General features: G+C 35.8%; 3 protein-coding genes across 3 annotated transcripts in view; all 3 read left to right on the forward strand.

The window, feature by feature from the left end:
• Positions 1–12,500, forward strand: part of srp72 (signal recognition particle 72) — a 253,770-nt gene that overhangs the window by 126,157 nt on the left and 115,113 nt on the right. The gene's annotated exons all lie outside the window — the stretch shown is intronic.
• The window catches only part of arl9 (ADP-ribosylation factor-like 9), a 324,624-nt gene that overhangs the window by 106,775 nt on the left and 205,349 nt on the right, over positions 1–12,500 (forward strand). The window lies entirely within an intron of this gene.
• slc16a2 (solute carrier family 16 member 2) overlaps positions 1–12,500 on the forward strand; it is a 42,352-nt gene that overhangs the window by 22,138 nt on the left and 7,714 nt on the right. Inside the window, exons 2-4 of the mRNA XM_079629912.1 lie at positions 1,410–1,554; positions 6,894–7,371; positions 11,172–11,315. Coding sequence (XP_079486038.1) covers positions 1,410–1,554; positions 6,894–7,371; positions 11,172–11,315 — 767 coding nt within the window. The remainder of the gene's footprint in view (positions 1–1,409; positions 1,555–6,893; positions 7,372–11,171; positions 11,316–12,500) is intronic.

Raw genomic sequence — 12,500 nt, forward strand, 5'->3', positions numbered from 1 at the left:
ACATCTTCAATGATATCCCTCGTGTAGTAATATTTTTCCTTGTAATTATGTATGGTTTGCAAAAATGAAAACTGCTGCGTCTGTTTAGATTAGAGAATTTAAAGTGTGTGTGCGTTGTTCAAACGCTACATAATGGCCAAGCACGCGCCCTTAAAATAGCATATGACTAACGCGCGGCGCCGCTGACTTTAGACTGGGTTTCTCCTGGTCAGTGGCGGAGTTGTTTTCTGAAACTGCAAAATATCACCAGGGAACGTTTGCGCCGGAACACGCTCCTCTTTTCACTGAAACGCAAGTAACTCTGTGGGCGGATCTCGGGCGCTGTTGCTATTGTACCGGCGGGATAAACGACTCTTGCGCCCGACGCAAATCTAAAATGTGTTGGTCTGAAGTCGCTTCATTATTCATAGGTGTGGTTTGGGCGTAACGTGTAATTACAGGGGTTTTCAAAGTCCTCCCCAGGGCGCCAGAGCATGCCATAGGGAGGCGCGGAGAGTGGTAAATAATGATATTAATAATTAATAATAATTAATAATTAACCGCTACTGGTTGCCTAGTAATGTTTGTGAGTGACATTCATGGATGTTTCTCCATGTTGTAGACAACAAATCCGTTTTCTTGCCACTACAAACAAACATTTTGGAAGGAAAATTCGAAATATAAATGTAATCAGTGTAACATGCATAATATTAATGATGAACGAGAAACTGTGCGGCTATTTAACTGCAACAAACGGGCAAATACCGTCTATATGTGTTCACGAAACCAGTCAGGCTCTGAGTCAGTACTGTGAAGCACACGGAGATATATCACAACTTATAGCACAGTTTCTGACGGCTAAAATTAGCTTCTCGTTCAACTTGCCTGAGTGACGGATGATCACGCGCGCTCCACTGACTTCACTCCTATTGGTTGTCGCTCCTGAAAGTCTAAAATTATAATGTTGGCGATTTTAGGCAGGACAAAAACTTAACTAACCTGACTAAACTTTATCTAGCAGGATTGACTAAATTAATTTAAGTTCGTACAACAAGATTACAACAAATCATTTCAAACTAATTTAATTTTGTTGGAAAAATGTAATTCAATTTGGTGGAAAAGTTTTCCTTAATTTAATTAAGTTCGTTCAACGGCTTATTTTTTTGAGTGTGGGTGCAAAATAGGGCTACACAAAATACATAAAATAAACACAAAAGCAAGTGAGAGATAAGAAAAGGAGAAAAAAGGGGATCAATGATAATAAAAAATGAAATCAACTTAAATTATTACATACATTGAGCCAAAGAGACTTGGGGACAGTATAAGAAATAAACTAGCAACCACATAGCAACGCCCTAGCAACAGAATAGCAGAGTTCTGGTGCTGTGTGTCCTCATGTATTGACCACATGTTCTCTGTCTGGTTTCCAGCATGGGTTGGAGCGCTGGCGATGGGGATGATCTTCTTCTGCTCTCCGGTGGTCAGTATGTTCACGGATCACTTCGGCTGCCGGAAGACGGCCGTCTGTGGAGCGTTCGTGGCCTTCCTCGGCCTCCTCACCAGCTCCTTCGCTACGTAAATGCCTTTCCTTTTCATAGTTTCCCTTCTTTTAATCCTTTTGAACAGTGAAATCCTTTAGACATTTCATTGTACCTTTGAAATGTATGTGCTTTAAATCATAAATTTCCCCAAAAAACAAAAGCCACCATAACCATTATTTAAATGTACTCTGTTATATTCACAGATATTTGGGATTAAATGTTGGTTATCAGTGCAAAACTGCCTAATAATGACTTAAGCAAATATACTGTTTCATCACACCACATTATTTATGGTCAATATTCTTGTGCATTTTTTCAAAAACAATATTTTTCTGGAATTTTTTTTTTGTGAATAATTTTTTTTTTCTTGTGCATTTTTCAGAAGAAAAATATTTTTCAGGAAAATATATATTTTTTTATTGGATTTGTGTGTGTGTGTGTGTGTGTGTGTGTGTGTGTGTGGTGGGCGTTCTGGCGGGTGATGCTGCACATTGGTAAAAGAAAAGCGCTATATATATATATAAATGTAACAAATTATAATACACAGAACAAAATTATATAAACATTTTACAAAAAAAAAAAAAACGATTCTTTCCTGTGCATTTTTCTAAAAACAATATTTTTCTGTAAAATTTTGCACAAAATGTATTATTACGTGATTGATTTCTTGTGCATTTTCCCAAAAACAATGTTTTTTTTTAATGCATTTTTTCAAAAATTCGATTTTTGCTATAACTGTTGAACTGAACTGACAAATATAGCATAACTATTTACATAGAACAAAATTAAATCAAAGTTTTCCTTAAACAATCTTTTTCTATAAAACATCATTCTTTCCCAAAAATATTGTTCTTTAAAATATTTTTTACTTTATGATTTTTTTCCATTAACTGTTGAACTGAACTGACACATTTAGCATAACTGCACAGAACAAAATTAAATCAAGCAAAGAATGTGAGTGTCCTCTGCCTATGATACGCAAATTACATACCGATAATTTCATCCGAATGATCCATGCATTGGGATTTTATGTTTACTTAAATTCTTTCACCCTTTCCAAGCACATTTATTTTACCCAGAATGCTCAGCCAGCGCTGTGTATGGACTAGACAAAGAAGTCAGTGATCATTCATATGTTCTTCACTGCATCTTTTCTTTGAATTTCTTCATTTGAGTTGTATTAGGTTGTACATGACGTACACAGCTTCCTCACACTCAATGCAGTCTTTGTATTCTATATATTTGTGTGTGTGTGTGTACGTGTGTGTGTGTACGTGTGTGTGTGTACGTGTGTGTGTGTGTGTGTGTGTGTGTGTGTGTGTGTGTGTGTGTGTGTGTTGCATAAAGCCGTGTTCGAGATGTACACACAGATGTACAGCTCACAGTGCTCACAGCGGAGTGTGTGTGTGTGTGTGTGTGTGTGTGTGTGTGTGTGTGTGTGTGTGTGTGTGTTGCATAAAGCCGTGTTCGAGATGTACACACAGATGTACAGCTCACAGTGCTCACAGCGGAGTGTGTGTGTGTGTGTGTGTGTGTGTGTGTGCTGCATAAAGCCGTGTATAAAACCATAAAAACAATGTTTATTTTTCAAGATGGTCATATTATGCATTTTTTAAATATATACATTTTCATATCATGCCATAAAAAGATGAAATCAATAATGTATTTCCAAAATATTTTATATTTTGACATTTTTCCCAAAACAATATTTTTCTGTAAAATATTTATTATTACTATAGGATTTTTAGTGTGTATTTTTTAGAAAAAATTTTGTATTTATTGTAGAAAAAACCCAATATTGTTCTGTAAAATATTTATTTTATGGTTTTTCCAAAAAAAATATTTGTCTGTAAAGTATTATATTATTATATGTCTTTTTCCTTTTGAATTAAAAATGTTATTAGATTATAATTCACATTAATTATTAATTATCACAACTGTTGAATTGAACTGACAAACATGCCATAACAAAATGAAATAAATAAATTTTCTCCAAAATATTTAATATTATATATGACATTCTTCCAAAAACGTATTTTTCTGTAAAATATTAATTATTATATATTTTCTTGTGTATTTATAGAAAAAAAAACTATATTGTTCAGTAAAATATGTATTATTTAGGCTATATGATTTTTTTTTTTTTACAGACTTTATTTAAAAAAAACTTTACAGACAAAACTTTTTTTTAAAAACTTTACAGACTTTAAAAACAAAATTACAGACAAAAAAGCAATATTTGTCTGTTAAGTATTTATTATTATAACGTTTTTCCTTTTGAATAAAAAAAAAAAAATTCCCCCAGTAAATTCTGTTGATTTCTTGGTGCATTCTTTCCAAAAACAATAACTTTTCTGTAAATAATTTATTATTATGTTTTTTTTTCCTTTTGAAAAATTTAAAAATATATATATTTATTATTATATGATTTTTTTCTTGTTTATTTTTCTAAACACAATACTTTTCTGTGAAAAAAAAATTATTATATGATTTTATTGGTCATTCATCCAAAAACAACATTTTTCCATAAACAAAATCTTATAATAATAAATGTTTGATGATCAGACTATCCATTTTGTAATGTTCTGTGCTTTATTTGAGCTTGCAGGCAGTGTGAGGCACATTTCTTTGTTACACTGATCAGATGTCCGTCGGTCTCCTGTCTTCATGTCTTTAGAGGAAAGCAGAACTCAGGAGACGACGAATCACTTGCAGCCTCCCTAAGTGCTTATGTAAAAGGTTACGGAAAAACACTTTAAACAAGAAGAAGAATGCATACACACGTAGGACAGTGTGGGACACTTATGTAATCGTTGCTTTCTTTCTCTTCCCTTCTTTTCCTTCTCATTGTTTTGTCCACTTTCTGAGATCCTTGTGCAGTTTGACGAGTGCTGGTTTTATTCCAAGCTCAAAAAACTCTCGTTGTTGTTAGAAACGGTTGGAGAGAAAAAAACAGTCCTGCTGCGTTTACACACACACACACACACACACACACACACACACACACACACACACACACACACACACACACACACACACACACACACACACACACACACACTGTTTGCTTCCCTGCCTCAGGCTTTGAACACAAGTGTCTCCTGCAGGATCTCTATTCAATCTCGCAGGACCGCAATCCATCACTTATTATCCATTTTTCTTTTATGCCAAAAATCATTAGGAAATTAAGATCATGTCTCATGAAGATATTTAGTAAATTTCCTACCGTAAATATATAAAACATGTATTTTTGTGAGTGAATGCAGCACAATCGTGAACATAAATGCACAACTTTAAAACTTGACAAATTAGAATATGGTGCAAAAGTTCATTTATTTCAGTAATTCAACTTAAAGGGTGAAACTAATATATTATATAGACTCATTACATGCAAAGTGAGATATTTCAAGCCTTTATTTGTTATAATTTTGATGATTATGGCTTACAGCTTATGAAAACCCCAAATTCAAAATTAGAATATTGTGAAAAGGTTTTCATAATCATCAAAATTATAACAAATAAAGGCTTGAAATATCTCACTTTGCATGTAATGAGTCTATATAATATATTAGTTTCACCTTTTAAAGTTGAATTACTGAAATAAATGAACTTTTGCATGATATTTCACCTGTGAAGCCTCTTCATGTTACAGTTTTTCTCGATTGCTTAAACACATTTTTTGAAACTATGCCTCGTATTCTCAGAACAGTAAACACAAATCCATAATGTCTCACCCAGTTCCCCAAACATCCTATTTTCAGGTCAAAATGAAGCTCTACACTCAAAACCATTCACTCTAGCTGAAAAAACAAACTTTGTCCTCAGACTGCACACACAAGCCATCAAAATCACACACACTACAACATAGTCTGACACACTGGTGCAATAAATTCAAAACAACATTTTCAAAACTGGTAAGTTATGTTGCTTGTGGTTCCCCCCTCACAAACCTTTTCACATGAAAACAAAAGACACAACTAATGGATACATTGGCATATTTTTATTCATTACTCTTGTAAAAGTACTTTTTTTATATATATATATTTACTTACGTAAGATATGTGTGTGACCATCATATGACAGTAAAAGAGCACACACAAACCTTATTACAGTAAAATATGGAATTGTACTGGAATGGTAAAGAGTGTTGGTCGTGACAGGAGGGCCTCCACTCAAGGATAAAATATGATGAACAAGTCTAAGAATGTTCCACGTATGGTTGAAAAACCATCATTGGCCTAGAAAGATAACTTTCTGGGAGTCAAGACTATAAAGGAGGAAGGATGCTCTCTCTTCACTGTCACACTCCAACGCTATCTCACGACCAATTCGTACGAATTTGTACGAGTGATTAAAAGGTGGCTCACTCGTACGAATTTGTACGATTTGTCTAAACCCACGTGACGGTTGGGTTTAGGGGCGGGGTCAGGGGTAGGTCATTCGTATGAATTCATACGATTTTGGCAAATCGTAAAATATGTACGATTTAGCAAAAAACTTACAAATTTGTACGAGTGAGGTCGTATGAATTGGTACGAATTAGCCACCTCGTAAAATTCGTACGAATTGCCGTGAGATCGGGTTGCACACTCTGCAGACACTATGTGTGACTGTACGACTGCTGGCCTTTTCTTGGTAGAAAATAAACCTCATCAAAGACAATTGAAATGTTTGTCTCTTATTCAGTGACAGAATGTTGTTTGCCAGCACACCTCCCTGAAGCTTCTGATGATGGAGGCGACGGTGAAATGTCTCAAATTCGGCCTTACTCGTAGCCCAGCCTCCCCCATAGTCATATCATGGACAAGGACATGGTCAACTAAAGTGGCTTGAATTTCATCCGAGACTACTTGTCTTCTTGCCCTTCCCCTTACCTTTCCTCCTCCTCCTATCCCTCCTCAACTTCTTTCTTCATGTCTTTCTGGATCTATTGTTCCAAAACTCAAACTGATTCGGGCCCTTTTATCTATCTATTGAAGGATCTGATTGATGTGTGTTAAATTTTGACTTTCAGTGTTTTCACCTGCGTAATTGTGTGCTAACTGAGCTGAAGCTGTGCTGACTTGAGTGAACAATATTGAATACTAGTGCTTTCTAAATGACCACATGGTGTAGGCAATGAGAAATGAAGGGATTTGTGTTTATAGTTTAGTGAAATGGGTGTGCTTTTTGATAAATGGCATTATGGTTTTGAAATTTTAGTTCAAAAGCCTGGTTATAGTGTTTAAGCAATCGAGAAAAACTGTAAAGAAATAACTCCAAGAACAAAACAAGTTACTAGTTTCTCACATCTCTCTCTCCCTCTCTCTCTCCCTCTCTCTCTCTCTCTCTCTCTCTCTCTCTCTCTCTCTCTCTCTCTCTCTCTCTCTCCAGCACGCTGGGTCTGCGCTACTTCACATACGGGATCCTCTTCGGCTGCGGATCCTCGTTTGCGTTCCAGCCGTCTCTGGTGATCCTGGGGCATTATTTCCGGCAGAGACTGGGTTTGGCCAACGGCGTGGTGACGGCGGGCAGCAGCCTCTTCTCGATGGGGCTCCCGGTGCTCCTGAAGAAGGTCGTGGGCCCGCTGGGTCTTCCCAGAACCTTCCAGATCCTCAGCATCTTCATGCTGGTCCAGTCTCTGCTGGCGCTCACCTTTAGGCCGCTCATGCCCAGCGGGATGTGCCCGATGCCAGGCGTGGGAATGGAGGGACCCGCGTCAGGCCTGGAGTCGGCGAGCCGGTGGCAGAAGAGCCTGGGCAAAATTAGGAAGTACTTTAACGTGCGAGTGTTCAGCGTTTTGACCTATCGGGTTTGGGCGTTCGGCGTCGCCACTGCGGTTCTGGGATACTTCGTTCCCTACGTGCACCTGGTGAGTTCTGTGCTTTATTAGTTTAGTGAGTGCTGTGCTGTTTTATTACCATATTTTTATAGTGCTGGGCGACGATTAATCGTGATTAATCGCATCCAAAATAAAAGTTTGTGTTTATGTAATATATATGTGACCCTGGATCACAAAACCACACAAATCACAAGTCGCACGGTAGATTTGTGGGGTATACAGTAAATTTCCTACCGTAAATATATAAAACATGTATTTGTGTGAGTGAATGCAGCACAATCGTGAACATAAATGCACAACTTTAAAGGAGATTTTCTCAATGTTAAGATTTTTTTACTCCTCAGATTCCAGATTTTCAATAGTTGTGTCTCGACCAAATATTGTCCTATCCTAACAAACCACACATCAATGGAAAGATTATTTATTCAGCTGTCATATAATGTATACATCTCAATTTGTATTCCTGGGTCACATGTGTGTGTACTTCTTTCCATCCGTGCATCTGGTGAGTTGTGTTCTGTGCTGTTTTGTTACCATTGTTATATTTATATTTTTTGTGCTGGGCGACGATTAATCGCATCCAAAATGCACTATGTATAATTATTTTGTATATATATATATACACACACATGCATGTACATATTTAAGAAAAATGTGACACACATATATTATGTAAACACAAACTTTTTTTTTGGATGCGATTTTTTTTATTACGATTATTATTTTTATTTTTTCATTTTAGTTAAAGTGCCCCTATTATACTATTTTAAAGGCTCGTAATGTTGTTATATGCTTCTTATATAAAAAAATTATTCGAAATATGAAAAAATTGTATAATAGTATATAAATATTACTAAAATAATACTGTTGCATATAAAAAAAGCATTAATTTGTGTTTGTGCCACAATGGTTTAAAATGACTTGAGGATGACTAAATATGACAATTTTTTTTTTGACTGAACTAACTTTTCAGTTTTAGCACATAATTTATGTATGAAACATGCAGTAGCTCTACTTTTTTATTTACAATGCCAAATCCTTATTTGCTCAGTCAATAAATCATTAAAAATTGAAGCAAATAAATTCTTAGGCAGTTTGTTGGCATGCTTAGTTAATACCAAATTAAAAGTCCATTTTAATTTCTGGACTGAATATTAAACGTGACATTTGCTGTTTTGCAGAGGCTGTTGTTTACAAGCCGATGGCCATTATATAAACACAAAACGCCTCCGATTTACAGCGAGTCGAGCCGGTGTGCGTTTAACATTTAGAGAGCGGAGGAGGCTATAGGAGCAACGCGCTCGGCCCATGCATTAATAATGTTTTAGGGTTGTGTGAGCTGAAATATTTACTGCACTCTGCATGACAGAACGCCTATGTGATGAGTCCACACATGTTGATGATGAATTATTAACTCGGCGTGTGTCATCTCAGGTCAGACTCTGGGGATTTCTGTCCTTGTTTCACCTTTCCTTCTCACTCGTTCTCTGTTGTCATAGTGATGGACATACTTTTACTCGGATACCCGACGCACATGGCCGTAATGCTGCTTGTTTTTCAAAGCAAGTTTAAGCTTTAGAATTGGTTTCCAGCTGCTGGACTGAGCGCATTAATAGGGTTTGTGTGTCACGGTTAAGGGTATCAGGCCATAAAATGTGATGAAGCGTGGATCCATCATGCGTGCTTCTCTTTCGCTGTAAAACACAGTAGTTCAAGACCTTGAGTTGTTCAGAGTGTGGTTAATGGAGATGTGCTCAAATTAGCCGTGTTGTGCAGTAGCAAACTTACTGAAAATTATTAAATAAAATTACAGTAAAAAAAAAAGGTTTACAGTAAAAAAAAATTTTTACAGTACATTTTTCACAGTATTTTTTTCCAGTCATTGTTTTTTTACAGTCTTTTTTTTTTTGCAGTAAAAAAATTTTTTTACTGAAAAAATAACAGTAGACATTCTTACAAATTATTCTTACTTCAAATAAATGCTGTTTGTTTGAACTTTCTATTCATCAAAGAATCCTGAAAAATATGTATTAATAATCAGAAATGTTTCTTGAGCATCAAATCATCATATTAGAAATGATTTCTGAAGGATCATGTGACACTGAAGACTGGAGTAATGATGCTGAAAATTCAGCTTTGATCACCGGAATAAATTACATTTTACAATATATTCAAATAGAAAACAGGTATTTTAAATGGTAATAATATTATAATTTTGTACTGTTTTTACTGTATTTTTGATCAATTAAATGCAGCCTTAGTAAACAGAAGAGACTTCTTTCAAAATCATTAAAAATCCGACAGTTTCCGATGTAAGGAAACTAGAAGTGTGTGTGTGTGTGTGTGTTAATGTGAGCATTCGTTGCAATTGTGTTGTGTTGATACATGTCAAAATATCGGTATGTGTTTGAAGCAAGTGTTTATTTGGTTAGGTGTGAGTTGGCGCGCGCACGCGCGCGTGCGTGTGTGTGTGTGTGTGTGTGTGTGTGTGTGTGTGTGTGTGTGTGTGTGTGTGTGTGTGTGTGTGTGAAGTTAATGAGAGAGACCTTTCCCCGCTCGCCTCAGTCTCACTCTTCCACCTTCAGTCGTGTTTTTTCAGGCTTCGGACCAGAAGTAAACACTCTGTCCCGGCTTTTGTTGTACGTTTGTGTGTGTATTAGAGACTCTCGCCGCTCTGTGGTGAAATAGGAAAGCCTTTCCTTCGCATTAAACCTAAATGTGAAATCTCATGGCTTTTGATGTGCCCCTGAGGTTTTCTCATTCAAGCCGTTTTCAAAAGACTGTGATCTCTAGGGTCAGGAAATGCTTCTAAAGGATTTTTTTTATTTTTAACCCCATGACCTCCGCCTTCCCTTCTTAGAAACAAGGGCGTCTATGAGCGGAAATATTCAACTTATAGCTGGCTTTCCTGTGTTCCCACCACAGAGCCGCATTAATGCTGTGGTTGAGGAGGCTGAAGAAAAGGGGCTTTGATGAAGACGATGGCCATACAAAGCCATTCGTTCAGTCCAGCGATGCTTATTAAGTCACGGGAATCACACTTAACTAGCACTTCTATGTCAACAAGACACTAATGTTTATGTGTTTGGACCAGATACTACTTTGTGGAGCTATAAAAAGATCATTTGTGACCCTGGACCACAGTCACATGGGTCAATTTTCTCAAATTGAGATGTATACATCATATAGAAGCTGAATAAATAATCTTTCCATTGATGTGTGGTGTGTTAGGATAGGACAATATTTGGTCGAGACACAACTATTGAAAATCTGGAATCTGAGGGAGCAAAAAAATGTAAACATTGAGAAAATCTCCTTTAAAGTTGTGCATTTATGTTCACGATTGTGCTGCATTCACTCACAAAAATACATGTTTTATATATTTACGGTAGGACATTTACTAAATATCTTCATGGAACATGATCTTAATATCCTAATGATTTTTTGGCATAAAAGAAAAATGGATAATTTTGACCCATACAATGTATAGTTGCTATTGCCACAGATATAACCCGTGCGGCTCCAGACTGGGTTTGTGCTCCAGATAGATAGATAGATAGATAGATAGATAGATAGATAGATAGACAGATAGATAGACAGATAGATAGACAGATAGATAGATAGATAGATAGATAGATAGATAGATAGATAGATAGATAGATAGATAGATAGATAGATAGATAGATAGATAGATAGATAGATAGATGATAGATGATAGATAGATAGATAGATAGATAGATGATAGATAGATAGACAGATAGACAGATAGATAGATAGATAGATAGATGGATGTAATGTTAATCCTCTGATGTTGTCTTGTGTCGGCACAGATGAGCTTTGTGAAGGAGCAGTTTGTGGACACTCAGAGGGAATGGCTTCTGCTCGTGTGTATCGGAGCGTCGTCTGGAGTCGGCCGGCTGATGTTTGGGAAGATCGGAGACCTCATTCCCGGAGTCAATAAAATATACTTGCAGGTACGGAATGTTTGGGATGAATATATATTTCCATAACCGGAAGAATTCAGCAACTCTAATGCGATGTTACGCCAGAGCATGAAATGAAATCAGAGACACTCGAGTTCACGAGGTCATCAGTGTTTCTCAAGGTCTATATGCAGTTTTGAATCAGTTTTTCTCATTAGTGATATATACTAACGTGACAGAATCTTTTTCATATGATGTCAATATGTACACGGCTGAAAAATTAGCTAGTATTTAGCTAAATATGTGCACTATATTAGGCTACATATTTATTAGATTTTTTACTTGTATCATTAAAATATTACAACGTTGTTATTATAATAAAAAACGCATTATATTTACTTTGAATTGTTATTTTTTACCTTTAATAATAATACCAGCTGACAGGGCTCTCTGTCTGTTTACAGCATTAGGTGAGATATTATTGTTTTTTCTTGAGAAAAATTAACATGTATCTACTGTACCTAATATTTATCCAAATTAATCGATATTGAATCAAGATCAGATTCAAATCACAAGAATTGAATTGAAATCGTGAAATTTGTGTCAAGCTATAATAAAAACAGCGGCCTACCAGTCATTGTACCATGTAAACATTGTAACATGTTGTCACTAAACTTAATAAAATTATGTTTAGTTACCAAATGTTGTGACAATCACAATACACTTATTGTGATGCAAGGTTTAAAGGTTTACCCTTACAGCCCCGATACAGTATATAATAGCCCTATATACTGTATAAAAGCCCTTTTCTATGGTATTTTTCCACTTCAATTTCTTGTTTGATGGATCAAACTTGCTACGTTCTTAGATAGGGCTGAGCAAAAAAAATTATTTTCCGATTAATCGTTTTTAAAAATGTGTTTGATTCAAAATCGATTCTCAAACGCCACAAATTAATTTTTTTCCATATTTATTTATCTATTACCCAAAAGCCAGTATTAGTAGGCTTGCAGCCTCCATGTTACAGCGAATGCTGTGAGATTTGATGTGTGTTTTATCTTAAATATATAAAATAACCTGATCCTGTTCTGACTTTTCAGCATAAATTTTTCATCTTGCATCAAAATCCTGTCTATTCATTGTATGCGTTTGAAATATAGAGTTGGGTTCTGTTTTAATGTACACAAGTGTACCTAAAATAAAAATAGTTTAATATACAGGTTTGTAGCTCTTAAT

Source organism: Phoxinus phoxinus, assembly GCF_949152265.1.
Source record: "Phoxinus phoxinus genome assembly, chromosome: 12".
Taxonomy (NCBI): domain Eukaryota; kingdom Metazoa; phylum Chordata; class Actinopteri; order Cypriniformes; family Leuciscidae; genus Phoxinus; species Phoxinus phoxinus.